We start from the raw sequence: 27,432 nt of genomic DNA on the forward strand, positions 1-27,432 counted from the left end.
TGGTTGTTCCTATTTCAGATATTTCCCTGTAAGCTACAATTTAATCATCAATGGGATGTCCCGTGTACGATGAGTACTGAGCTCCCTGCACTTCCATCGCGTTGTTTGATGTTCCCACCCTGGATGCTGCTGCGTCTTGGCACGCGTCTCTATGCCAGGGACGGGAATTAGCAAGGGGCAAATTGTTGTTGACATGTTGGCATGTTGGCATGGCATGTTGATATAATTTCAATACCTAGTCTAGTTATATTATTATTATATCGTAAATAGTCATACACTTATTTTCCACTAGCCACTAGGAATGGTAAAATAAATAAATAAATAACAATCGCTTGCACGCTCAGCATGACGAAATAAAATAATTAAACTATGAGCCGCCGGGCAAAACTATCATCGAACCAGCTCATCCTTCCCAAGGAACGCCGCCATTGGATCGGCTGCTGCGCTTCTCGATTTCTTATAGGCTTCTAGCTCTTCCTCAGTAACGCCCTGCTGCATTTCCTTGAGAGTCCGCTTCCCGAGGTTTTTATCAGGAGCAGATTTATCACGCTTCTTAGCCAGTTGAGATTGTTCTTTTGCGCTCTCCTTCTCGCCTCCTTCTTCCTCTTCCTGCCCAGCGATTTTCATATCGTTAAGTAGCATATTTTGAGCCTCCTCAAACGCAGTTTTCCCTTCTTCCCCTGTACAGTAACTGTTTTTCACCGTAGAATGACAGCACGCGTAGCCCCATAAAAAGTTCGACCACCAGCTTCCCCATACCGACGTGTGGTTGTTGATGAGTATATCCTCCGCATACTTCGACTTCGCTACCTTTTTCGGCTCTCCCTTTATGGCACCTGTCTCGTCATACTCAACAAATCGTTCGTTCTCAATAACTGCAGCATCGCGCAAGGGAGCTGGTTGTAAATGTTTCTCGCCACCATATCTCTCCAGCAATGCTTGTCGCTGAGTCTTGCGCTTTTCTTCCGCCTGCTCCTTTTCTTTCTTTCTGAAATATTCGCCCGATGTAGGATTTGCCTGGAGATGTTGTCTGTCCTTATCGCCACGTTCCTGTGATTCCCACGCATATCGCTGTGCTCGTTCAAACTCAGCTGCATCTCCTGAGGCCCGAATGAAGTTCTCCTCCGCAACGAGAGCAGCAGCCAGATCTGACTGCGCGCCCATATCCACCATCCTGCGCGTCTTAGGGTCGTATTTTGCAGAGTCAAGATCCAAGTTGAGGAGATATTTCGCAGTGTCTTCTCGTAGTCGTAGATTGCGCGTAGCGGTACTCTGTTGTCGGCCCATATCAGACTCCTCCGCATATTTAGCCTCCTCAGCACCATCGACTCCGTCATGACCTTCCTCCTCCTCATCGCCAGCCTGTAACTCTTTCCTCTCCGCACGTTCCTTCGCTTGTCTCTTCAGCGCTTCCAGCTCTTCATATTCCTCTACCACATTCCGATATTCCGAAGCATCGTAGCCATTCCATCTATCCCGCTTCGCATCCCAATCTAGGTCCACCTTTTGAATCTCTTCGTCTGGTTGTATGTCCTTCCCAGTCCATTTCGCTCCCAGTTTTCTAGGCCGGCTCAGACACTCTTTAACTTTGTGGGACATGGAGCCGCAGTTCTCGCAAGCGCCTTTGCGGTATTTGGTCGCAGCTGGCCCTACACGCTTCCCTCTATCATACCATTTTTGCTCTGTTTTGGATTTCTGAAGACGTTGATGCTCAAGGTAGTCATTTGCAGAAGACTCGTCGTCGACGTAGAAAGGCTTCTTGGAGATAAAGGCGGGAATATATTCGTTGCGCTCCTTCGACGCCACATCCGTTGGTCGTCGGGACATAATGGCTAGATGGATCGTTATAATGCCTCAGTATAGTATTAGGCAGTTTTGGGGGGGAAGCGACGGTTTTCTTCACAGGGGGTTGATGTGGAGGTCGAAGTTGAGGTGAAGATCGAGTGATGATGCTCTCTATCTGCGGACAAGCCGACCTCAAAAGCGAAAACGCCGCAACGATATTATCACGTGATGTGGCGCCACCCCGTCAGATCTCGACGCGTTCGTTGTTCAGATGAAGAAACAACCTCAGCCCCAAGAGCAGCAACAACGACAACAAACATCTGGACGGACTTTTAATTGGGTTATTATCCCCTGTTTTTGGATTTAAGATTATATTTTTGTTATTATCTAGTTTTATGGATATCACATCTAACGCAAAGCAATGCCTGCCTCTGGATTACCCATCACCAGCTAGCAGATGGAAAAGTTTCAAGTTCTGCTGAATTGCGTTGATCATTACCAGGCAATCCAGACAAGTTTTGACCCTCAACTTCCTGTAAATGCTGGCCCAGCCCCGAAAAGTGTACGCCCGAAGGTCCCCGTCATCCGAGTTTTCGGAGCGACGGAGACGGGGCAAAAGGTCTGCGCTCACATACATGGCGCATTCCCATACCTCTATATCGAGTATCAGGGGAGCTTGAATCCAAAAGAAGGTTAGATATACGTCCTTGGAAAACGATGAAATTATTCCAGAAGTTGCGGAATTTTTTCCCTAATATTCTTCAGTAAATACTGCCATTCGCACGCTTCACTTGTCGATCGATCATGCTCTGGCCGTAAGCTATCGCCGAAATGCGTATGAAAAGAAAACGGCGTATGTCGCCCACATCACCCTCGTAAAGGGCGTTCCTTTCTACGGGTATCATGTCGGGTACAGGTTCTTCTTTAAGATATACCTATTCAACCCTATGCATATGACGCGTCTAGCCGACCTATTGAGACAGGGAGCAGTGATGAAACGCGTTCTTCAGCCCTACGAGAGCCATCTGCAGTATTTGTCGCAGTGGATGTGCGATTACAATCTGTACGGCTGTGCATACCTTAAGAGCAGCAAGGTGACGTTCCGAGCGCCAATACCCACTTATCTTGAAAACTCGACACATATTTGGCATGACCGCTCCATCCCAGAGAGTGCTGTTTTCGACAGTTTTACTTTGCCTCGACAAAGCCATTGCGATTTAGAAGTTGATATTCACGTTCAGGATATTATCAATCGTGCTGAGGTTAAGGAGCGTCCGATACACCAAGATTTTATGGAAATGCTTCAGCCTTCAATTCCGGGCAAAAAGCTTGTGCCCAGCTTGGCTGGGTTATGGGAAGAAGAATCTCGACGAAGGAGGGGCAAGCTTAATCCCTCCGATACGGATAGTAGCTCGCCTTTCCGCCCTGAAGAGTTGGTTTCAATGTCTGCGGATCCTAGAAATACGGGTCCTGGCGGTTGGATTCATGAGGAGGAGTATAGAACGAAAATAGAAGCTGTTACGGATGAGGAGCATCTTGGGCGAAAACCCACTTTCGCAGATTTTGTTGCAACGACGCCTTTCGAGGCTACTATTCGGTCATCTTTGAGTAGCGTTGAAGACCTGTTTCCTGAGAACATACAGGCTGTGCAACCCGAGAATTTAGGAATGGATGATACAACAGCAGAGGAATCTAGGATACATATCGAGGTAGACGAGAGCTGTATACTTCCTCCCAGACAGGAGGAGGTGTTTTCTTATGATTCGGATGATGATGGTTTGAATGGCTCATTTCTGCATGAGCAGGAAGTTGAGATTGCAGGCGATTTGGAGCCCAACCCCCCTGAGGGACCTGCGAGCTCGTTGGACTTTAACGACCAGGAAGTTTCGAACGCAGCCACCGAAGCGGTGGTTGAAGAGCAGGCAGACCTTCTAGAGCTGAAACGTTTCGGGGTTCGCCCATATACCGAATTGATTAACAGCCAAGAAGATGTTTTCGAGATCGACGAATCGTTTATTAGCGACATAACTTCTCACCCGAATGTTTCGAAACGCGCAAATCCATCTGTGCCCGAGAGGGATAGGGAGAACAAACGGTTTAAACCGGACAACGATAGCAAGTTTCCAGCTGTCACGACCAGGGCTTCCCATGACAGATTGAAGAGCGCCGCGGCCAATACCCTCTCAGCCGATGGATCTACAGATTTAGAATCCATAGCCGTTAATCACCCACTTTCATCACAGCTCAAGCAATCCCAGAAGCGTACTAGCAGCTATAACGGAAATAAGCGAATATCCTTCCATGTGGTTAAAGACGCGCATGATCCCGCAACCATTTCAAGACTGAGTCAACAGGATAATTTGTCGCAGAAATCCCAACCGCAGGGTCCAAAACAAGGCCGTAGCCAGCCAGTCTCCGTCCCGGATCCAGAGACTCCCAGCCACAATTCTGAAACCTCTTCTGAATTAAATCATACGGGGACGTCTTCATCATCCATTTTGGAGCCTCAACCATGTCTCTACGAATCATTCAACATACCACAAGAGAGTAAAATCTTTAGTTTCATTCCACGCTGTCCCCCGCTCTCTGAAGTTCTGTCGACAATGCACGACGATGGCCGTCCTTCAATTATTTACCAAGGACCTCACTATGGCAACTCGGACGATGTCCCTCATCGTGCACGCGAATACGCTGGAAGAGAATTTAAGCTAGAAAGTGTTACGGTGCCTTATCTGCCCCCGTTCGATGCGACTGGGTACTCTCCTGCGTTGTTCGGAGACAAGCCACCTGTAATCATTAATGGAGACGCCCTTGAAAAGGATAACAACAAGCTCCGAAAATCTTGCTCACTGCGGACCTGGGAATTTGCACCAACTGCCCCAAGCCGTAGTGAAGTTATTGAATGGCTTGAGGAAGAAACTCGGAAATTCAAGGATGCTAACGAGAGCAATGCCCCTTCACAGAAGCCCACAACTTCTGCTCTTTCTCAGATTGAAGGCCCAACTCAAAAGAATCGCCATGGCTTCAAGTATTCTCAGAAAAAGCCGACGAGGAACGTGCGACAAGAGGCTCAATATATGAGTGTGATGAGTCTGGAGGTTCATGTGAATACACGTGGCATTTTAGTTCCAAATCCTGAAGAGGATGAAATTTCCTGCATTATCTGGTGTGTGCAAGATGGTGAAACTGGCATAGATGACGACGATGATTCCGGTGGCATGACTGCGGGGATTATTGCTCTCGCTGAAAATGAAAGCCTCGCAGCTAAGATATCTCCTACCATGGTGTCTGAGTTTGACGAAGAAACTACAGAGCTTGATCTTCTGACGAAACTGGTTGATGTCGTAAGGCAGCGTGATCCCGATATTTTGACGGGCTATGAGGTACATAATAGTTCGTGGGGGTACCTCATTGAAAGGGCGAGATACAAGTTCGACTATGACCTTTGTGACGAGTTGTCCAGAGTGAAAACAAGTTCCCATGGACGGATTGGCAAGGAAAATGATCGCTGGGGGTTCAATCATACGTCCTCAATTCGTGTTACTGGCCGACATATGATCAACATATGGAGAGCAATGCGAGGGGAACTAAACTTGTTACAATATACTATGGAGAACGTAGTCTTCCATCTCCTTCACCAACGCATCCCGCACTACGCCTTCCAAGATTTAACGAAATGGTTTACCAGCAAGAAGCCGCGGGATATCGCAAAGGTCATCAATTACTTCGTCTCACGGGTTCAGCTGAATTTGAAAATCATTGAAGCGAACGAATTGGTTTCCAGAACTAGTGAGCAGGCTCGAATATTGGGCATCGATTTCTTTTCTGTTTTCTCCAGAGGATCGCAATTCAAAGTCGAGTCACTCATGTTCCGAATTGCGAAACCAGAAAATTTCATCCTCATCTCCCCAGGCAGGACGCAGGTTGGCCAGCAAAATGCACTTGAGTGCTTGCCGCTTGTCATGGAGCCACAAAGCGATTTCTACACCAGCCCGCTCTTGGTGCTCGACTTCCAGTCGCTGTATCCGAGTGTCATGATTGCCTATAATTACTGCTATTCGACCTGCCTGGGAAGGGTCGTGAATTGGCGGGGCCAGAACAAACTAGGATTTATTGACTTCAGGAGGCCAGCTGGAATTCTTGAGTTATTCAAGGATCAAGTCAACATCGCCCCCAACGGGATCATATACGCCAAGCAGGAGATCCGCAGGTCATTGTTAGCGAAAATGTTGATCGAAATTCTGGAAACAAGAGTTATGGTTAAGGGTGGCATGAAAGCTGAGAAGGACGATAAGTACTTGCAACGTCTACTCAATAACCGACAACTAGCGCTGAAGCTAATCGCCAACGTCACGTACGGATATACGTCTGCTTCATTTTCTGGTCGAATGCCGTGCGCGGAGATTGCAGATAGCATCGTTCAGACAGCCAGAGAAACGCTAGAAAAAGCTATTGCGCTGATCCATTCTGTCGAACGATGGGGTGCTGAGGTAGTGTACGGAGATACCGATAGCATTTTTGTTTACCTCAAGGGGCGTACGAGAGAGGAGGCCTTTGATATTGGTGAGGAAATTGCGAGAAAAGTCACAAACTCAAACCCGCGCCCTGTCAAGCTCAAGTTCGAGAAGGTTTACCATCCGTGTGTCCTATTAGCGAAGAAGCGGTATGTTGGGTACAAATACGAGAGTCGCTCGCAGAAGGATCCAGATTTTGATGCCAAGGGGATCGAAACTGTCCGCCGCGACGGAACACCCGCAGAGCAGAAAATCGAAGAGAAAGCGCTGAAGATACTGTTCGAGACGGCCGATCTGAGTCGGGTGAAAAGCTATTTCCAGAAACAATGCGCTAAAATCATGCAGGGCAAAGTCTCCATTCAGGATTTTTGCTTTGCAAAAGAAGTTCGACTGGGAACGTACAGCGAGCGGGGCATGCCACCTCCTGGCGCCCTTATCAGTGCCAAGCACATGCTTGAGGACCCAAGGACGGAAGCGCAATACGGAGAACGGATTCCTTACGTGGTAATCTCTGGTGCACCCGGTGCTAGACTCATTGACCGCTGTGTATCCCCGGAAGTTCTCCTGCACGATTCTCAGCTAGAGTTGGATGCAGAGTACTACATTTCCAAAAACCTAATTCCACCACTTGAGCGGATTTTCAACCTCGTTGGTGCCAACGTTCGACAATGGTACGACGAGATGCCCAAGTATCAGCGTGTGCGGCGTATTGACGGCGGTGCTTCGAATGCCTCCGCAAATAAAGAAGGGTTCTCCTCGATGAAAAAGACATTGGAGTCGTATATGAAATTGTCTTCTTGTGTTGTTTGTCGGGACAAACTGGAGGAGGGTGAGGAGCGGATTTGCGGCGGCTGTTTGCGGGATGGCCATATATCGCTACTACAACTGAAACATAGATTGATGAGGGAGGAGAGAAAGAAGGTTTATTTACATAAAGTATGCCGTTCGTGCATGGGCGTTTCGTGGGGGGAAGATGTTAAGTGTGATAGTAAGGACTGTCCTGTTTTCTACACGCGGACTAGACAGGAGTCCACGCTCATGAGTACCCGAGCAGCGGTTGAGCCTGTCATTAGCATTCTTGAGGACCAGAGTGAGGAGGGTCCGTTGAGTTGGTGACGGTGATGTTCATGTCCGCAGTGATGATGTAGTTTATGATTTGATTTTTGACTCCGTTTTTGTATTTTCTATCTTGGTTGACCAAGTTCAATTGGCTAATGACTATAACCGTATGGTATAAACAAATTGTCACATCCGCCTCAACCCTATCTGATAGCAAAATCCAGGCCTGCCTTCGGACCGTCTACGATCTTTTCAAACCCGAAGCATAACAGGACACGAATCAGACGGGTCGAACTGCCATGCAAAATACAGATCGGTCTCGTATGTCAGAATGCCACCCATGAGACTTGACGATAAAGGGAGATCATCCGAGTGCTCGAAAATCTCCCATGATGAAATATCGATCTAGACCCATCATATTCGAACAAGCGTTTTCAGCGGGGATTCTATACAGAACAAGCGTCAAACAGCCACATTTTTCAGTGGCTAAAAAGAATCGACCCCTCGGATTGATATATTAACAGGAATCTTGATTTGAATTCATGATCTGAACTGCCTCGCCTTTGTTGCCCCGCTTGTACGGAAATGTAAGGTGTATCACAGGAGGTGTGATGAGAGCAATTCATAGGCTGGCTTGAGAAGTTAGCTCCCTTTGCAGATCATAGAAGATTTATATTTCATGCAGCTCAGCCCCCCAAGAATCGTTCCAATCCTTGCAGTGTGGCCAGGGAAAGCAGATGCGATAGATATCTTGAGTACTCCAGGAAGAGAAGTAATTCGCGAGTTCATGGCGAGGCTGATCCAAACCTCCTCAAGTTAATTAATAAACTATTTAGCACATTTACCATTAACTTATCCAGGCAGGCGAATTGACGTTGTTCTGCAGGAGAGGAGGGGGTTTCCAGCATCTAAGTGTTAAGAACAATTCTATATCTATAAAATCGCGCCCCAGCCGTGGTTATATAGCTGCCCTCCAAACACCTCGACATTAACGTCAGCCAAATAGCCCTCGCCAGAACGTGCTAATACTCGACCAATATTAGGCCACAATGTCTAAAGCTGTCCAGACCGGGCTCATTGTCGGTGTATCTCGCGGTATTGACCTCGAATTTGCTCGTCAGATCCTCGCCAATGGCCATCGCGTCCTGGCTAACTTACGATAAATACGTAGCTCTAGCGTAAGTTAGCCCTAGATGTCCATGTTAAAGAAGCCCCTGACCGCGCAAAGGTTTTGACGTGCGATGGGTCTAGCAACGACAGCATTACTGTGTAACATTCTTTCATGTTGCTTCCTCCCGAAATAAGCGGAGACCATGCTGAGAGTCCGTGTATAGAAATTCATCAATAACCTCTCCCAAACTGGAGAGAGGAAAATCGACTAGGTCGTGATAAATGCTGGTATTCTTAAGTATCCGAATGTAAGTCTCAACTACTTCCGGGAGTCGGGCAATCGATATGGCTAACACAACACTCAAGAGAACTCTCGACATGTAATTGTCACTGAATCCTGAAAGGCCCGCACCATAACCCCTATTTCCTTCTAATAGGTCAAAATAACAGTCGTTCCTCAGCCTAAAGGAACTATGAATATAGGGAATAGACGAAGGAACTAGCATTTTCAACGTACTAATACTATTCTCACCCTGGATTTTGACTGTGATGGTGCTTGGTGCTTGGTGCTGTGACTAGAATAAACAAAATACATTTCCTAGTTATGTTTAAAGGGGCTCCTCCAACTATTTTCATGGTCTATAACCATGCCCTAGATTTAGTTTAACCAGCAGCGAACATAAATGCCTCTGTATTTCAGTGAACATCCTCACCACCCGTCAATTTTCTCACTGGCACTGTATAACTCTGTTGTTTTCACATATTCAGTGAAGGTACTTGCTTTGCTCACAGCAGGTTAGCATTTACATCAAGGTAGCAGCTTGGATTCTTAGACTTGGATTAAGTAAGTTAGTTACTGATCAACACAGAACACAGAGGTGCTTTGATTAAGTCTATTGAAAGATTGCCGTGTTTCATTGATATGGTCGGTATTGATAAACTACTATTCAGGCACTTACTGGTGTAGAATCGCTGTCACATATTTCACGATTATTTAGGCGTCTAACAAAGAAGCATTGAGGGGCTAGGGCTGAAACCATCTGGCTACAAAGAGCCGGAGGTCGGGCACCATATCTCCTTCAGCATAAAAGAGGGCATATCTCGTCCTACTAGTAAGTCAAATATATTTTCTAAACATATCGTATCATACACTCATTCGGACCACTCTTCAGATTGCCTGTCATCATGCCTCTCACCCTTTCAGAAGCAGAGGAAAGCGATGTAGGCGACATCGCGGATATCCACCTAGCTTCGTTCGGCGAAAACATGATGCTCCGGGCGCAATTCCCAACACCCTGCCTGCGTGCCGGATTGCGAATCTCACTGATGGATAAAGCTCGCGAGGAAATTCGCGATCCTCAATGGGCGGTTCTGGTCATTCGCGACGAAAACGAGATCATTAGCTTTGCGAAATGGAAGCGACCTGTTTTAGATGCCTCGTACGTTGAGGTACCCTGGCGATGGCCCGAAGGCACCAGGATGGACATTCTGAATGAATGGACGAAGAAGGTGGATGATGCGTGCAGCAGGGCTATAGGGGATACGCCTTGCTACTGTAGGTTTCGCTAACTCTCTTTGTTGATTTGATCTTCCCCCAGTACGTATGACTTGATGACTTGATGGCTGCTTATTTATTTGCTCCTAGGTTTGAGTTTTATAGGAACCCATCCGAAGCATGGAGGGCGCGGGGCGGCCTCGATGCTCATACGGTGGGGCCTGGAGCGCAGTGCGAGTGAGAATGTTCCGATACAGCTTGAGAGCACTATTGTTGCTTGGCCGTTGTACGAAAAGCTCGGATTTGAGGAAAAGGAACGTATTCAGATGCAATTGGAAGGGGTTGGGGAGAGTGGGATATCAGTGCTCTACGAGGAATTGTCTCTCGTGCGACGGCCAGTGCCGTCTGCTGTCGTGAGCCGAGCGACGAAGATTCCCAAGACAGATTGAAACATATACAATGCTACATATACACGCGATGGTGAATTGTTTTAGATAGATCTAGATATTTCTCAAAAAAATAAAATAAAATAAAATAAAATAAAAAATAAAAAGGGTCGCGCACTGCTATAGATTCTAAATTCAATCCTGATCAACACCATCCGTACTTCTCATTGCCAACCCATTCTAATGAATCCCCTGTACCGTCCCCCTCTCCGTACCACCGCAGACAGCATATACCTTCTTCTTCACGGTCTTCCTCTCGATGCGCGACTCCCGTTCGCTTGATCAGCTCTTGTACCTGAGCAGACGGTCCCCATAAATTAACATGGTGTAAACCCCACTCTGCAGCCTCCCTCTGCGCAGCAAAAATCACAGCTCTTAGTCCCGCCACTTGTAAATCATACTCCACCGAGAAGCTATCTAGAGCACCTTGGTTTTCAATAACAAGCCGCAGGATGTAGAGAGTATTGTTGGAGTTTGCGTCCTTGGGAGGGTCATAGAACCGGTGCGTCCAGATCGCCCATATACGATTCCCAAGCTCTCCAGCGATGGCACCTTTGACCTGTGGCTGTGACTTGAAGAGAACCTCAGCGGCAAACTCTTCTTTGGTATGGTGCCAGAGCATGTGATCGTGATCCGGTACGATCATGAAGCGTATTTTCTCAGTGGACGGGCATGGTGCAGCCATTGCTTTCAGAGCAAGTGCCTCATCCTGTTTGCAGAGCTTCGCAAGGTCCCTTGCGAACAACGGTGTCGCAGCTGACGATCTCCGTCCTGCTGCTGGTGCCTCCAGTGAAGGAGGGAACTCGACATGAAAGCTTGGGAAGGCATGCCATTTGAGATTTGTATAGAATTGCTTCCCGATATCTGAAAATAGGACACTGGCGATACATTGATTGGTTCTGGTCGTTTGCCATCTTGGTAGCACCTTAGCCAGCTCCTTCATCAGTCGTGAGGCATAGCCCCGACCGCGATATCGAGGGTCACAATAGACACTGGCGACGCCGTGGGTGATGAACTCGGCTACATTGCCATGTTTATCGCTGACCCATGAGCGTTTACGGAAAGTTTCGCAGGAAGCCAGGAGGGGCCTTTGCTCTCGCGGGAGGGCCCTATCCACCAGCACCCATTGGGTCATTCCCCCATCTTTCGCTAAAGGGACTGTCATGAGATACAGTGATTCCTCAAGGTAGATATCCACGGGGAGAGCATCTTTCCATTCACTTGAGGTGAGAGTCCAAATCGCTTTGTTTTCTGCATCGGTCGGGTGGTCGAGGTAGAGAGATGGAGACCGCGCATCTGGCAGAACAGTATCATGCATTGGTGCCATGCTCGCGGAGTAGACTAGTCTAACGATGGGGGGGCCTGTTCTTTACAGAGCTGGTATCAAAGTCGACGGAGATAAATAGTGATAATCATGTTCAAACACTCTACACTCAAGGAGTGCCAGGGATTCACAACTCTATCTTTGATATGGCTGAGGCGGCACCTCGCTTAACCAATCGTCATTCTAAATATCTCTATCTCTTCCCCCCCCCCCCCCCCCCCCCCGGAAAGGGGCAACAAAAGGTGATTCTCATTTTTTTCGCCCCGCTCCTTGGCAGTGGGCTGGGGTGCATCCATCATTGACTGACAGCGACTCGGCATCCCTGCCGCAATCGCCCCAAGGGCTCAGCATCGCATCGCGCACTGCACTGCACTGGTAGCCTCTATTTTACTGGGTATTTGGGTGTTTTCAGTGCTATGATGTCGTCTTGGGAAGAACCAACCCAGGCGCTTACCACAGACATGGCCCCCAAACTTGGCTGCTTGTATGCCAGCGGGGACACGGGTTGTTATCTCTTCGAGCAGGTGTACCAATCGATACTACGAGCGAGATATTGACTGGCAGAAGACAAGGCTCGAATTAGCGTGAGCGCCTCTGGACAGTCTGTTGAGCCAGGTGAGGAATCGGCAAGGAGCGTGGGGAGAGAGGGGTCCTCGATGACCGCTTTTCTCAGCCTCATAAATAGTTTTGTCTGGTCGAAGCCTGATCTTCTATCCTGATGAACAACCCCGTAGCGAAACGTCGTCACTAAAAAAAAAACACATCCTCACATTTTGTATTTCTAATACATCGGACCGTTTAGAGCTTAGAGCATAGAGATGAATTTCCACTACGAACGTTCGACTAGATCCATCCGATAGTAGAGCCCATAATGGATCCTGTATCCGCCATCGGGTTGCTTGCATCCGTTGCCACTCTCATCAAGGTCAGCAAGGGAGCTCTAGACCTTATCAAAGAATACAAACACGCACCAAGAGACCTATCTGAACTCGTACACAACCTTGAGATATTCGAGGAGGCACTGAGAGGGTTTGATCGTGTCCTACGTAGCCGTCAAACAAAGCACAACATCTCCGAGAAGATCCTTCGAACGGCTATTAATGATGGATTTGCAACCATCAAAGATCTTGAGAAGCGTTTAACGCAGGTGTATAAGACTGAAAACTCGAGTTTCCGTCGAGTTAGATTCGTCCAGCATAAGTCGCAGTTTGAAGCGCTTGACAAGCAGTTCAAGAACCAATGTGCGCAATTGCATAGTTTTATATCACTGGCGCATTTGTTCGTAGTACCAAACTCCCCCTTGATTTATCTGAGTGCTAAAGCCGTACAGGGAGACGTTCCTTGCTGTTTGCAATCAACACCCCCAACTCCTAGAAGCATGTTCGACAGCCGTTGAGGAGATGGCAAGCGAACCTCAATTCCTCGAGGATGCGTCGGAATCAGCGTTACCCTTAATTTCGAGGTATCCATCCTCGAACTCATCCTCCATCACAACTCTATCTCTCGGATCATCAACACCATCATCGCGGAGCTCGATAGATTCAAGAAATACTTCCATAACCTCTACCTCGTTTGATAATAAACTATCAGTACCAGGCCGGAGGGACAGGCGAGGTAGTGATACCCCATCCCAATCAAGCAATTTAGTAGACCTCCGATCAACGAGCTCACTGGTCATTCGTCGCGCATGCCGACATGATTGCTACTGCAAATGTCATGATGATTCGACCACCGGTGAACCCAAGGCGCGGTCTTCACGGCTTAACGTGCGGGTATTTCGAGAGAACAGCAAGCCTAAGGTTGAGTGCTCAGATCCAAGCTGTGCAGCCACAACGTCACAGGAAAAGTCCATCCCGGTTTCTTTCTTTAAAAAGGCCATGGCGAATATGATGTCAACTAGTAGTATCCAGGTTCGATATCGACTAAATACTTATCGTATGGTGCCGGAGGGATCCAACGCCATGCGGTACGTTAAACGTGGGAATCTGGAGAAGTTGAAATTAGCAATTCAATCAGGGGAGGCAACGCCTTGGGATACGGCGCCGGATGGATGGTCCTTGTTGCATGTATGTTTTCTCGCATTTCAATATTGGTTTTTTACTATTATTATCAGGGGTTAGTGGTTGCCATATTGCTGACACCTGCTGTGCTGATTGTTTCTAGACTGCAGCGTACGCGAGACAATTGCCAACCGTACAGTATCTTGTTGAACTAGGTGCGGAGACTGAAGTATCGGATCTTGGAGCACGGTCTGCACACTCTTCAACCCGACTTTGGGAGCTTCAATATCGCCTCTATCCAGATCTAACCATTTATTTACTTTTTAGAAAACCCGTCGACTTCGCGTTTCTGAAATCCCAGGGAGCCGATGCTACCCAAACAGAAAAGGACATCGTCCAAGTTTTCTCTAAACAAGACGACTACATCGACGACTATGAGTTCACCCCGATCCACATTGCTGTCCTGGATCTCTACGATCCAGAGGACTCCGAACGCCCCACACTCGAAGAACTCATTGACTTCGTGGACCATGCCAACAACGCCCCTCAGGGCACAAATTGGTCCCACTGGAAATCAAAATACCAAAAAAGATCTCCACTTTTCGTCACCATCATCGAGCAGTTCCGGGTTTCGGCGGCGGAAAACCCAGATACAGGCAAAATCATACAGAACCTAGTCGATCAAAAAGATCGGAAATTCCACTGGACGCCACTTCATTGGGCTAGTGCCACGGGCCAAGCGGATAAAATGAAGATTTTGGTGAATACCGGCGCGGATCCGTTTATCAAGTCGAACTTGAACGCAAACATTTTACACGCTGCTGTAGAGTCAAATGCATTGGAAAGCTTGAGCTATGCGCTAGAGATATGTAAACGGTATCCGGATTTGTTGAATATCGATCAAAGCAACGTCTGGGGGGAGTCACCACTTATGATGGCTGCGCAGGGGTGTTTGGTGGGCTGCGTAAAACTCCTCCTTGACGCGGGGGCAGATCCGAATGTAAGGCAGGAGAATCATCAAGTTGCGCTGCATTATGCCGGCCTTTCAGATCGGGGGGAGAAGAGGTGTGAAACGCTGGCGCTATTCTGCGAGACAAGCCTTATACCAAAGTTGGACATTAATGCGCAAGATGAGGATGGCAGGCCGCCCATATTTGATTTCCTAGATGATTTGGAGTGTATGAAGTGTCTGATTCGACATGGCGCAAAGCTGGATTTGTTAGATAATTCTGGGAATAACTTGATCCACCATATATGTATTCAAGGGGAGAGTGATTCGTTGGAAAGCTTGTTGCAACCTCCACGCGACAAGAAATTAATCCTGACAGGGAAGAATTACGACGGGAACACGGCGCTCATTGAGGCACTGCGCCATGAAAGTATTGACTGCGCGATGATCCTCCTAGAGCTTGATGACGTCGGTGACATTGTGGGTCAGGACGGATGGGCTGCAGTGCACTATGCGGCGAAGCTGGGTGATCCAAGCCTATTGAAAGCCGTGTTGAAACACCCGACTTTTGCACGGGGTGAGAAGACAGATGATGGCAAGACCGCTCGTGTGGTGGCCATGGAGTCCGGCAATTGGCAGGGGGAAATAAAAGACCTTTTAAATCGATACAATGCGCTATTATGATGCGGATTATATGGAATCCCATTACTCCAGTAGAACTCACCCCGGTGGGGTGCAGTTCTATTGAAATGTTCACATTGTACATTATATTGATCGAATATTCTGTCGACGATCATGTAACTATTCTATAGGTTTATATATCAGCAAATCCTCTGAGACTCTTACCGAGCCTTCTTAACAGATGGGATCTAAACAACTTCCCTAGATAGTTATTATACGCATCTAAATGTTTCCAACTAACTTCCACTTCTCGTAAGAATGGAGTATGAAAGCAAATATCGAGTTTAATAATTGCCCTCTTGCTCAACTTTCCATAGTAGTTCAAGATAATTGCAATTGAACTAACGTTAAGAGCGTACTATTAGTCATCAATGTATTCACGTGATGTCGAAACCTTGCCCAGGTGCTTTCCAAGTCGCGGCCTGTTCCGCAGATAACTAGTTAGCTGACAATGCTAAGAGACTTGGATCTACCGCTACAGCAGCCAATCGTTGCTTGGCTGAGTTGGTATCAGCTTGTACCTTGCCATCCACAGCGATTCGGTCGCAACCAGGCACAACTTCCCGGCATACAAACTAGCCACAATAACAACCTTGGATGTTTTTTTGTCACGTTTAGCTTCTCGCAGTATCTCCAAAGAACTAAATGACTTGATACCCGACTAACCAGCAGCTCTGGGAATTGGGCTCTATCCCTCTTGTGCTCATTCAGATCCAGGGCTTGCATTACCTCTTCATCGAGCTACCTCCAGCGAAGCTATCATTATCCTTGCTCTTCTCGATGGAGCCCTTTGGCTATCTCCTCTAATAGCCCTCCATGGGGTCCTTCAACGGTTATGTTACCGTCTACATCCTTGGTGGAGTTACCTTCATTCCGCTCATTCTGAGCTTGATACTCCTCCATGCCCATCTAACGTTCCCGAAATTATCGAAGCATGGCAAGCCTGACGAGGATCCCCGTGCCGACAGCATCCGGCATCCCACTGACGATCAGTTTAGCTTAAAAACTGGCACAGATGTTCTAGCAGAAAAGTTCCAAAGAGCCCATGAGTCCGATGTCGCCGCGGGATACTTTGCGGTTTGTCGGGAATATGTTCCAGGAGGGGTCAATGGGAAGCCTCCCGAACGGACCACTCCTGCCGGCGAGGTCGTAGCGGCGGAGAGCCCAAGTGTTTACCAGAGCATGTACCGGAGTATATTTGATCGAAAACAAGCTCCGACGATCGACCCCGCCAAAGGAAATGGGAAAAACACGAGGAAGGCAAGGAATGTGTTTTACGTCATTTTGAGGTGTGTCTGTGTCCACGGCCAACTCCTCTGTTAAGACTCAAGATAATGACAAAGAAACTCACTTTTATTATTTTTTCCCCCTCCTAGACATGGACATTTAATGTTATACGATGATGCAGAACAAATAGAAGTCCGTTATGTGATCTCGTTGGCTCACCACGACGTCAGCATTTACAATGGTGGAGAGCAGATACCTGAAGGAGAGCTCTGGATTAAGAGGAACGCCATTTGTTTGACGAGGAAGCAAGGCTCAATCCCTGATGCACTGGAATCGAGATCCTCGACGCTGCCATTTTATCTCTTCTCGGAAAATCTTTCTGAAAAGGAAGACTTCTATTTTGCAATCTTAAAAAACCTTGAGAAGATTCCGGATTCTCCACATTCTCCTCCGACGCCTCAGCATTACGATGTGAAACATATCGTCACTCTCATACAGCGGCTACATTCGTCCGAAGAACACCTTCAGACACGATGGATCAATGCGTTGATGGGAAGGCTATTTCTGGCCATGTACAAAACTCCCGATTTTGAATCCTTTATCAGGAAAAAGATCACGAAGAAGATATCCCGAGTGACGAAGCCTAATTTTATCACGAAAATTTCTCTCCAAAAGATTGATGCTGGGGAGGGAGCTCCACTTATCACTAATCCTAGACTCAGAGATCTTACTATTGATGGAGACTGCTGTGTGGAGGCAGATATTAACTATAGTGGAAATTTTCGTCTAGAGGTAGCAGCCACTGCTCGCATAGAGCTTGGTACGCGCTTCAAGCCTCGAGAAGTCGACCTGGTACTGGCAGTTGTGTTAAAAAGCTTAAAGGGTCATGGCCTCTTACGATTTAAACCCCCTCCTAGCAACAGGCTGTGGGTTTCTTTTGAAAGCATGCCACATATGGAAATGTCCATAGAACCCATAGTCAGCAGCAGACAAATTACGTATGGTGTGATTCTTCGTGCCATCGAAAGTAGGATAAGGGAAGTGGTTGCGGAAAGTTTGGTTCTTCCATTCTGGGACGATATACCATTCCTAGATACCGAACACGAAACCTTCCGTGGCGGCATTTGGCATCATCCCCCCACACCCCCGTCGAAAACAGTGATTCCGGATGAAACTGAAACCCAACAACAAATACACGATCTAGTGTCTCCGCTCGATGCCGTATCTACCAAAAATGATGCTACAATCACTCCGCCCTCGCCAGCTTTAACTGACCAAAGTTCAAAGTCTATACCTTCCACCCTGGGAGAATTGGGCTTGTCAGTATCCTCCGGCGTGGACAGAATAAATCGACTGGACCCTCCTCGAGTTATCCGATCTCGAACATTTTCAAACGTTGCCGGCCCTGTTGTTACAGCAGATACTGTGGAGGTTGATCATTCCGTCTGGGATTCGAAGTTGGAGGAAAAGGATGCAACAACCGCTATGATTGAGATTTCTAACCGCTCCCAGCCAAACTCGCCTGCAGGAACACCCGTTGGCTCGCCTCCGATAGAATCGTCCTCATTTCACAAAAGATCGGCGACGCGCAGATGCAGCAGTATCTCTGATGAGACCAGACCAATTGATATTACGCCCCGTACACCTTCGATTCCCGATCGATCTTCTCCAGCTACGCTATCCATATCTAGTAGTCCACGTAGTTCTAGCTTGTCTTTGAAAAGTGAGACTACAAAACAAAACACTACATCTGGCCCGCAGCCTAGCATTGACATCACAAGTGTCAAACCCCCTGAACGGCAAGTTATAGGATCAATAGGATCAGCAGCTGCAGCCGCTCGAAAATGGGGTTTGAATGTTCTTAAGCGGAATGGGGAGCCATCCTCAAGGGGAGACAACAGAACACCAATGCCAGACCATCCTATTGGGCGAGGACGCCCTCTGCCCCCACCAGGCATGCCTCTCCCACCTCCAGACAGGTTTGGCTTCTTGTCTAATCCTTCCATGCCGAAACGTAAACAATTGCCGCCACCTCTTTTACCCGAACGTCCACAGAAGGCTTCTCGTCCCGTCCCTAAACCTCCACTCCCGAGTCGTGGTAACCTTTCTATAAGGGGAAGCCAAGAACAAGTGTTAGACGAACTTTTGATCATCGAAGCTCCTCTTGGATCAGAACCAACAACGCCAGTTACGGATCTTGCTCCTAGAAACAGCAATGACAATGACAACAATACTGAAACGATGACCGCTAACGACACGGGAAGCAATTTGCCTCCAACAGAAGATAAGGCTTCTGTAGCAGCGACTACAGAGTCAGTTGGCGCTGAGAGTAGCATGGACAGCGACCCAAAGCCACTGGAGGATGACACGCAGTCCACGGGCACTCCCTCCACAAAGGATGAGACGATAGCAAAACCCTCCTCTGTGCCAACTCCTAACGAACACACCCCAGATATCCTTTTCCATTCATGAGACAGCTGCCTACGTGCAGCTTTATTGTTTTATTCTTTTCGATTGATACTGTGCATCTAGTTTAGGTGCCAAGTGAGTTGGTTGGATCTCGTTATTCCTACTTCCTTTCGTTCTTTCTTTCCCCTTTTTTCTTTCCTTTCGGTTTTCTCTGGACGATTCATGGGGAGCATTCATTCGTATGGAGTTGGTTGACTAGAGTTTGTCACGGCTTATTTTTAATTGGATTTTTTAGGTTTTTCATATAATAACTTATATTCCTCATGGTAGGTGTAGCTGGCAACCGCGACCAGACGACGGTATTGCCTATATTAGTTGCTTACATCGCCCTTGTTGGCTTAGAGAGTTAGCAATTGAAATTAGATTATAATCCAATTTCCATTTTAGGAACCGTTGTGTGATCTTTATTCCCATTTTCCGTATGATTGTTTGAGGAGATATTGGAGGTTTACTCATATAGTCTGGTCACCACGCACATTATTTTAGCATGTGGTGATTGAGATACACGTAGTTGCGCTGGGGTGAAATCCAACCGGCGCCAGCTACCGGCATCATGAGTAGCAAAATATATCTTCCAGTGGAGTCTATAACCGTAAACAGAGTATCATGCTAGGGTGATATGAGGAAGCATTGTCCCAGACTGAATGGGAAGTGAAGTTATGCTGAGCTATGAATGGATACAAAAATGGTGCATAGCCCCCGAGTGACGGCGCCAAGACAATGGGTGCTGACTCAGCATTGCTGATTGCGACGACTTCAAATGCGTTGCAACAACATCTAAGAATTCTTTACGTTATTCCTAGTTCGGTTTTTCCTTGTTTATCACTTATTTATATCTACCAGTCTGTTTTTTGTTATTCATTCCACTTAACTATACCCTCTTATCGCTGCTCTGTTGTTGAAGCTACGGGCTAGCTTTTGCTGGCTGTCCCTTCGCTCCATTCCGTTCGACCACACCCTCAACCTCTCCGGGCCATGTCACTTGCCTACAATTCGGTAGCCACACGGAATATCGACATGAGCAGGTAATTAACCCCTGGTCAAGCTTAGATCCCGCACCGTTTTCACGGCAGTTCCTTCTGGTGATCAAAGCAAGAGGATGCGTTGGCTGATACTGTTGTTGGTAGAACGGAAGCGGATCTCGCGGTGAACATCCGCAAGGCCACCAGCATTGGTATGACTTTCAAACCCGGTTTCAAATTGTTGTAACACTGCGATATATAATATGATGAAACTAATCTATTCGGCATTGATGAACAGAGGAGACCGCGCCTAAACGTATGTTCCCAAATCCAGCCCCGCCCCCCGCCTGACGACTGTGCAGACAGACAGCTGCCTGATCTAGATCTCCGCAGTTTAAACTAAATTATGATGATATAGGCAAACATGTCCGGAGTTGTATTGTTTATACGTGGGACCACAAATCGTCGACAAGTTTCTGGGCGGGCATGAAAGTGTAAGTCATTCTAATCTGGCTGTTGTCAAGTCGTCGTACAATTATCGCCGCTGCGGCTCGTATCTCGCCATCGACCCCACGCACAACGTCGTTTTAACGCGGGCACTAATACCGATTGTCCTACCAGCCAACCAATTCTTGCCGACGAGGTCCAAACATTTAAAGCGTTGATAACAGTGCACAAGGTTCTGCAGGAGGGCCACCCGATAACAGTTAAGGAAGGGCAGTCGCATGTTAGCTGGTTGGATAGTTTGACTAGAGGTGTAACCGGGGAGGGAATCCGAGGTAATTCCATCCCCCGTTGATTCCTGGACTTAAAAAGGGATATCGAAATATTGGAAGCCCAGGTGTTTGGGCTTGTTGTTGCATACATGCTAAAACGTCGGAATTCTATTAGGGTACGGTCCATTGATTAGGGAGTATGTATTCTTTTTGGAGGCGAAGCTGGCATTTCACCGTCATCATCCGGAGTTCAATGGTGAGTTGTTTGTTCCTTGCGCTCCTATCTTCGCTACTAGCCTAGGCATGTTTGAGTTACTAATGTGACCGTCGACCTCTAGGCCTATTCGAGTATGAGGAATACATCAGTCTTAAAACAACAAACGATCCCAATGAAGGGTATGATATATACAACGCCAAAACTCTCGTCTCTAGGTTCTCTATTTCTAATGGACATACAGCTATGAAACCATCACCGACCTTATGACCCTCCAGGATCAAATCGATGCCTTCCAGAAACTCATATTTTCACATTTCCGGCAGAGCACCAACAACGAGTGTAGGATTTCGGCTCTGGTGCCACTCGTGCAAGAGAGTTATGGTATATACAAATTCATAACGAGCATGTTGAGAGCTATGCACACAAGTACGTAATAGTAGTGGAAGCTGGATGAATCCTACACAATGCTAACAGATGTTCACAGCTACCGGAGACGAAGATGCATTGGAGCCTCTGCGTGGCCGTTATAATGCACAACACCATAGACTTGTTCGGTTTTATTATGAATGTTCCAACCTGCGTTACCTCACCAGCCTGATCACTGTTCCAAAGCTTCCCCAACAACCACCGAACCTTCTTGCGGAAGATGAGGAACGCCCAGCTCTCCCGAAACGGCCCGCTAAGGAGGTCGAGCGAGAGCCTACACCGCCTCCAAAAACAGCAACAGTTCCCGATCCAGAGCCAATCAATGATTTCTGGTCGAACGAAACTAGGCGTCAACAAGAGGAGTACGAAAATGAACAACAAAGACTACAGCAGCAATGGGAGGAACAGCAACGTGCGCAATTACTTGCACAACAACAGGCGCAAAGGGAGTTCGAGGAACAACAAAGATTACAGGCCGAACAGCAGAGATTAGCTCAAGAGCAGTTGCTACAAACCCAATATCAGCAGCAGACGCAAGGTCGCCTAGCTGAGCTGGAGCAAGAAAATCTCAACGCTCGTGCACAGTACGAACGAGACCAGCTCATGCTCCAGCAGTATGATAAGAGGATGAAAGATTTAGAGGAACAACTGAATCAGCTAAACTCGAATTATAATTTGCAGTCTCAATCCAAGGACGACCAAATACGAGCGCTCCAGGAGCAAGTCAATACTTGGCGGACAAAGTACGAAGCCCTTGCAAAACTTTACTCCCAACTTCGACAAGAACATCTTGATCTTCTACAAACGACAAAATCCCTAAAGCTCAAGGCGGCATCTGCACAGGAGGCTATCGACAGGCGGGAGCGACTCGAGCGCGAGATGAAGACGAAGAACTTGGAGCTTGCAGATATGATCAGAGAACGTGATCGGGCACTACACGAGAAAGACCGTGTTACTGGTGGAAACCGTGAAGAGGTTGAAAAACTGAAACGCGAGCTCCGCCTTGCTATCGAAAGAGCTGAAAATGCAGAGCGCGCAAAGGGATCTGAAATTTCCGCTTTGCTTTCCAAGTATAATAGGGAGATGGCCGACCTTGAAGAGTCGCTTCGGGTACGTTCTAATATACTATTTTATCTAGGCACATTTTTATCCGAAAGCTAACTTGTTACAGAATAAAACACGAGCTCTTGAAGAGATCCGAGCGAGTCATGGAGAAAGAGATGAAGATCAGGAAAAAGCTTTACAGGAAAAGGATGAGGAGATCGACGTGTACAAGTCTGGAATGGAGCAGGCACTGATGGAGTTGGAAGAATTGAAGTTGGTACGTAGAAAACGCGGAATATACACAATTGAAGGTTTGTGGCTAACGTGCCTTTACAGAGCCAAGGAGATGCTGATCGTGCTCTCGATAATCAAATCGACGATGTGCTCCATAGCTCCGTTGCTAAAATCAATGACATCATCGACTCTGTACTTCAAAGCGGAATCCAACGAGTCGACGACGCTCTCTATGAATTGGATTCAAGCATGCAGGCCGGAAACCAAAATGCCTCCCCGTCCTATGTTCTTTCACAGATCGAAAAGGCTTCCGCGAGTGCAACAGAGTTTTCCACTGCGTTCAACAACTACATTGCCGACGGACCAAACAGTGCACACGCAGAAATCATTCGAACTGTCAGCATATTTTCAGGCTCAACCGCAGATGTGCTTAGCAACTCAAAGGGCTTGTTACGGTTCGCTACCGATGACAAGAAGGCAGACCAGTTAATAGGCGCGGCACGGCAGTCTGCCCAATCCACTGTAAAATTCTTCCGTGCCTTACAGTCGTTCCGTCTAGAGGGTCTAGAGCCTCTACAAAAAACAGACGTGGTCATCAATAACAACCATGAAGTTTTGATGAATTTACAGAAGCTCTCTAAACTTGTCGATGCGTTTGCTCCGAAGAGCAGCAAGCTTAGTGGCCAGGGTGACCTGGGCGATATTGTAGACCGCGAACTTACGAACGCAGCCAACGCAATCGAAGCTGCGGCAGAAAGACTCGCGAAGCTAAAGAAAAAGCCGCGCGATGGTTACTCCACATACGAGCTTCGCATCCATGACTCTATCCTCGAGGCGTCTATTGCTGTCACTTCTGCCATTGCGGAGCTGATCAAAGCTGCGACTGCATCTCAACAAGAGATCGTCCGAGAAGGTCGCGGCAGCTCATCACGAACGGCATTTTATAAGAAAAACAACCGCTGGACGGAAGGGTTGATCTCTGCGGCAAAGGCTGTCGCCAACTCCACCAATACCCTAATCGAGACGGCAGACGGGGTCATATCCGGACGAAACTCCCCTGAGCAGTTGATTGTTGCCAGTAACGATGTCGCTGCCAGTACGGCACAGCTCGTTGCTGCCAGTCGAGTCAAAGCAACTTTCATGAGCAAGACGCAGGATCGACTGGAAACTGCCAGTAAGGCTGTTGGTGCCGCATGTAGAAGCCTGGTGCGGCAGGTTCAGAGTATCATTGCAGAGAAGAACCTCAATGAGAACGAAGCCGTCGACTACTCGAAACTAAGTGGCCATGAATTCAAGGTTCGAGAGATGGAACAGCAGGTATGTTTGGTTGTTTCCTTCCAAGTGTGTTTGTTTTCTTTGTTGAGTTTATGTCTTTCTTTGTCCCGGTATGCTTCTTGCATGCATAAACTTCGCCTATTCCCATACAACCCCAGCAAGATCTCTATCCAGAAATGCACAACAGATCCCAGCACCACTCTTTATCCCTGTATTTCCAATCCAGACTTCTGGAATGGAGAGAGCCCTTCCATCATTACATTTATATGTTGTGCATTACACCGCAGCACATGCTAACCGCGATGTTTGAAAAATTAGGTTGAAATCCTCCAACTCGAGAACAGCCTTGCGCAAGCGCGACAGCGGCTCGGCGAAATGCGTAAAATATCGTACATGGAGTAGTTAGCATGTGTATTTTGCCATCTCATCAGTCTCCATTATTTTGTTTTTTTTTTACATCTCCTACGATTTTTCTTATGCATCCAATCCGTCTGTACCCTAGCGCCTTCTCTTTGCTTTTTTTCTTTTCTTTTCCTTGTTTTGCTTTTAAGCTTTTTCAGAGTAGCAATCGATCAAACAAAACATAAGTTCCCCAAAGAATGATGAAAGCATATTTCGACCAGCCCTATCTCTCGCAGCCTCCAACTAAAATAACTTACAAGGGATATTTTGTAGATGCTTCATAGTAGCCCCATGCCTTTCCATGTGGAACATCCTACTAACTTTCAAGTAGAAGTATCTTGTCATTTTCGTCCAATCTAATGCCTTCGACTACAAACAAAAACTAAAGCAAACAAATTTGCCTACGCCACTCGCCTTTCCCGTGCTCTCTTTTACCGCCTTGGTAGTCAATAATGCAAAGAGTCGCCGTGCGTTCCAAGCTGGTCGCCCCAAAATTTAGATCCATAGCTTCGGTTTTTGCTTACGCCACACAAATCCAGGGTTTTCTGTCCATGATGAAATTTCCCCGTTTTCGTCGCCTTGTAAGGTGGAAGGAATGGCAATCAGCTTCCGTGCCGTTTGTGCTGAAAGGAAGGGCACGAGCCGCGCACTTTTTTTTTTATTTCTTGAAATACGAATTTCCCACCCAATTGTGATTTTATCTTTACTTTATGCTTCTTCTTTCTCTTTTTTCTTCCCTTTTCCTTTTCTGATCTCCAAAAATCGTCACAGAGAGTAGCCAGCCCCTTAAGTTAGGTGTTAGCCGCTAGCTCCTTATTCAAAGTATCCTGTTCTCCGCGAAGAGCAGCAAAAGCGAACAACGTTGCCAACGCTCGATATATAGGTGGAATTTCCAGTTATTGCGCAACAACTTTCCAAGGACTGGTTTCTCTGACACATGGAAGCCTGAACTCTTCATGCTTATTTGACCTGCGGTCGCTTTCCCTTTTATTTTTCCCTTCGCAACAATTTCTTACGTCAGCTATTAATTTGTAACTAATTAGCTACAGAGTAACAAGTTATTTTAGTTACCTGTTATATTTCCTGCTGCGGACCCACAGTACTCCGTGGATGGATCCTGCAAACACCTTTCGCAAACGCCCTACCTTATACAGTTTAGCTTCACGTAAAATTGGCATTTCGTGTATTTAGTGCAAGCCATTATAAGCCACTATCACTGCAGTGGGTCTGTTTGTGCAATGTTTCCACACTGATCAATGTCATGAACTTATACAGCGTAGCGCTGAATGGCCTTCCTTATATGGTTAGTTAGACCCCTATTACATTTGATTATTACATAATCTGAATCTGATTAGATATGTAATTTATCTGTAATATATATATAAAGTCAGTACAAAATCAAAATTACAGACAGACTCTAGCATCATGCGATAAACAGCCACAATCTGAGCATTTAAACTTAGATAGGAAGGCGACGCGTACTAAAAATTCCATGCAACTTGGCATTGCATCCATCCAGTACAGTACAACGCAAAATGCATGCAGCGCCGTCTGAGCTTCTTTTTTGAGTTTGAACTATTGCCTCCGCGTGCAGGCCAATTTCTGCCCTTGAAGATCGTTTTGTACACAGTAATCAACATGTCCAAGCAAACTAGGGAAAAAGGCCTACTCGAGCTTATCGATTTAAAACATTCGTGCACATAATAAAATGTTTTTGTAGCACACTGCTGCACACAAGCCTTGGTGTGCTAAGTATTGCAGAGCTAGTTCACATTAGAAAACCAATTCTACAGACAGATCACAATATAGTAGAATTGAATATTTTCATCATTATCATTCTTCTCTGTAAATCATTAATTTGTACTCTGTAATAACTAACTTTTTATTTTTTTTTAAAAAAAAAATACTTATATAACTTATAAACTATTTAATTATTTTTAATGAATTTAATAGTCATTTCTAAGTAGACTGGCCGCTGAGACCATGAATTTCACATTTGATCCCATTTGATCTGGTTCCATACATTTCTTGGCGTGAATTCCGCTGGGACTGACTATCAAAAAAACATGCAAAGTAACTATATATCAGATCTTAAAATGAAATCATGACTTGAAAAAAATGAGAAAGTGATTTCATTTAGTCTCATTTAGTCTTATTCTTGGCATAAAGTTACTATTTTTAGACATTTTAAGGTTTTTTTTAGACTATTTTTAATTTTTTAAAAAGTAACACTTTTTGATAACACTTAAATAAGATTTAAAGTTATTTAAAGTAATAAAAATAATTTAAATTGAGAAGTGAAAATCATAATCTTATTTGAAAAATGTGATAAGAGTAGACAGTAAGTCTTACTGAGATAGTATGAAACTACTATCTAATGTTAAAACTGTGTAATGAGATCAGTTAAATTAATAATAAGACTATTAAAAAATCTGATTCTGATCTCAGACACAGTTACATGATCAGTCTATTTCTAAGAGACTCTGAAGAGTCTGAACATGATTTAATTTTCTTTAAAAAGAGAAATTCTCAGTGTAAATATTGAATCTTAATGTTTTTAATATTAAGTAACTTAATACTATCATCTCTGATCTGATGTTTGAAAGAACTGATGAAAACTACGACTATAATAATAACAGTAAGTTATTTATAGAGAGAGATTCTATTTAATAATTATAATGAATTTTTTTTTCTTTTTTTTCTTCTTCTCTTTTTTCTTCTTCTCTTTTTTCTTCTCTTTTTTCTTCTCTCTTTTCTTCATTTTTATCTTCATTTTTATTTTTTCTCTATATTTATCTCTTTCAAGTTTCTCTATCTTTATTTTTATCTTTATTTTTAGTGCTATATGCAATCTTCTATTTAATAGAATAGTTTAAATTAACTGTAAAAACTGTATAAATCTGCAGCTATATTCATACAAAATATAAAAAAAAAAATATTTACAGTTAATTCTTTGATTGTAAGAACTGTATAAATCTATAGTGTGACGGGCTGCGCCCGATCAATTATATAGACTATTTCATTACACTTCACAGATTTCAATCACTTCATTCTTGAACATGTACACTCTGATTCTCAGCTATTCTCAATTACTAAT

The 27,432-nt window shown here is 45.9% G+C and overlaps 7 protein-coding genes across 9 annotated transcripts; 5 read left to right on the top strand and 2 right to left on the bottom strand.

The window, feature by feature from the left end:
* Positions 1-33: 33 nt before the first annotated feature.
* On the bottom strand, positions 34-2,132 carry BDBG_06636 (pre-mRNA-splicing factor slu7). The gene has a single exon (XM_002623151.2). The coding sequence runs from the start codon at positions 1,825-1,827 to the stop codon at positions 391-393; it is 1,437 nt and encodes a 478-aa protein (XP_002623197.1). The 5' UTR covers positions 1,828-2,132; the 3' UTR covers positions 34-390.
* A 110-nt stretch (positions 2,133-2,242) lies between these two features.
* On the top strand, positions 2,243-7,415 carry BDBG_06637 (DNA polymerase zeta subunit; the record flags this gene model as incomplete). The annotated part of the gene is made up of 2 exons (XM_002623152.1): positions 2,243-2,477; positions 2,551-7,415. The coding sequence occupies 2 exons, from the start codon at positions 2,243-2,245 to the stop codon at positions 7,413-7,415; spliced, it is 5,100 nt and encodes a 1,699-aa protein (XP_002623198.1).
* A 1,955-nt stretch (positions 7,416-9,370) lies between these two features.
* Positions 9,371-10,549, top strand: BDBG_06638. 2 transcript variants are annotated; one of them, XM_031722691.1, is made up of 3 exons: positions 9,454-9,580; positions 9,641-10,023; positions 10,114-10,479. In XM_031722691.1, the coding sequence occupies exons 2-3, from the start codon at positions 9,654-9,656 to the stop codon at positions 10,410-10,412; spliced, it is 669 nt and encodes a 222-aa protein (XP_031579531.1). In that variant the 5' UTR covers positions 9,454-9,580; positions 9,641-9,653; the 3' UTR covers positions 10,413-10,479. The 2 variants fall into 2 exon arrangements, with proteins under 2 accessions (XP_002623199.1, XP_031579531.1); XM_002623153.2 differs by having other exon boundaries at positions 9,371-10,023; positions 10,114-10,549.
* Positions 10,550-10,554: 5 nt separating this feature from the next.
* BDBG_06639 (uncharacterized protein) lies at positions 10,555-11,736 on the bottom strand (the record flags this gene model as incomplete). The annotated part of the gene is made up of 1 exon (XM_002623154.2): positions 10,555-11,736. The coding sequence occupies one exon, from the start codon at positions 11,734-11,736 to the stop codon at positions 10,555-10,557; it is 1,182 nt and encodes a 393-aa protein (XP_002623200.1).
* A 268-nt stretch (positions 11,737-12,004) lies between these two features.
* Positions 12,005-15,632, top strand: BDBG_06640 (ankyrin repeat protein). The gene is made up of 4 exons (XM_031722692.1): positions 12,005-13,011; positions 13,064-13,799; positions 13,897-13,982; positions 14,061-15,632. The coding sequence occupies exons 1-4, from the start codon at positions 12,605-12,607 to the stop codon at positions 15,364-15,366; spliced, it is 2,535 nt and encodes an 844-aa protein (XP_031579532.1). The 5' UTR covers positions 12,005-12,604; the 3' UTR covers positions 15,367-15,632.
* Positions 15,633-15,825: 193 nt separating this feature from the next.
* BDBG_06641 (putative PH domain-containing protein) lies at positions 15,826-19,494 on the top strand. Its single transcript, XM_002623156.2, has 2 exons — positions 15,826-16,652; positions 16,740-19,494. Exons 1-2 carry the CDS (start codon positions 16,180-16,182, stop codon positions 19,060-19,062), a joined length of 2,796 nt encoding a protein of 931 aa, XP_002623202.1. The 5' UTR covers positions 15,826-16,179; the 3' UTR covers positions 19,063-19,494.
* Positions 19,495-19,736: 242 nt separating this feature from the next.
* BDBG_06642 lies at positions 19,737-25,995 on the top strand. Of its 2 annotated transcripts, XM_031722694.1 has the most exons (13): positions 19,831-20,084; positions 20,187-20,233; positions 20,320-20,337; positions 20,440-20,515; positions 20,643-20,800; positions 20,913-20,993; positions 21,076-21,133; positions 21,196-21,380; positions 21,439-22,490; positions 22,552-22,701; positions 22,761-23,975; positions 24,252-24,802; positions 24,875-25,995. In XM_031722694.1, exons 1-12 carry the CDS (start codon positions 20,035-20,037, stop codon positions 24,333-24,335), a joined length of 3,174 nt encoding a protein of 1,057 aa, XP_031579534.1. In that variant the 5' UTR covers positions 19,831-20,034; the 3' UTR covers positions 24,336-24,802; positions 24,875-25,995. The 2 variants fall into 2 exon arrangements, with proteins under 2 accessions (XP_031579533.1, XP_031579534.1); XM_031722693.1 differs by having other exon boundaries at positions 19,737-20,084; positions 24,252-25,918.
* Positions 25,996-27,432: the final 1,437 nt, after the last annotated feature.

This window comes from Blastomyces gilchristii, assembly GCF_000003855.2.
Source record: "Blastomyces gilchristii SLH14081 genomic scaffold supercont1.14, whole genome shotgun sequence".
Taxonomy (NCBI): domain Eukaryota; kingdom Fungi; phylum Ascomycota; class Eurotiomycetes; order Onygenales; family Ajellomycetaceae; genus Blastomyces; species Blastomyces gilchristii.

Bases quoted from the DNA above. Each gene is read 5' to 3' on its own strand.
- BDBG_06641 (XM_002623156.2), top strand. From the start codon at position 16,180: ATGGGGTCCTTCAACGGTTATGTTACCGTCTACATCCTTGGTGGAGTT. The intron at 16,653-16,739 runs GTGTGTCTGTGT...TCCCCCTCCTAG, and splicing joins GTGTTTTACGTCATTTTGAG to ACATGGACATTTAATGTTAT.
- BDBG_06640 (XM_031722692.1), top strand. From the start codon at position 12,605: ATGGATCCTGTATCCGCCATCGGGTTGCTTGCATCCGTTGCCACTCTC. The intron at 13,800-13,896 runs GTATGTTTTCTC...GATTGTTTCTAG, and splicing joins ATGGATGGTCCTTGTTGCAT to ACTGCAGCGTACGCGAGACA. The intron at 13,983-14,060 runs GTCTGCACACTC...TTTACTTTTTAG, and splicing joins GTATCGGATCTTGGAGCACG to AAAACCCGTCGACTTCGCGT.
- BDBG_06642 (XM_031722693.1), top strand. From the start codon at position 20,035: ATGTCACTTGCCTACAATTCGGTAGCCACACGGAATATCGACATGAGC. The intron at 20,085-20,186 runs GTAATTAACCCC...TGTTGTTGGTAG, and splicing joins CGGAATATCGACATGAGCAG to AACGGAAGCGGATCTCGCGG. The intron at 20,994-21,075 runs GTGAGTTGTTTG...GTCGACCTCTAG, and splicing joins TCATCATCCGGAGTTCAATG to GCCTATTCGAGTATGAGGAA.
- BDBG_06638 (XM_002623153.2), top strand. From the start codon at position 9,654: ATGCCTCTCACCCTTTCAGAAGCAGAGGAAAGCGATGTAGGCGACATC. The intron at 10,024-10,113 runs GTAGGTTTCGCT...ATTTGCTCCTAG, and splicing joins AGGGGATACGCCTTGCTACT to GTTTGAGTTTTATAGGAACC.
- BDBG_06636 (XM_002623151.2), bottom strand. From the start codon at position 1,827: ATGTCCCGACGACCAACGGATGTGGCGTCGAAGGAGCGCAACGAATAT.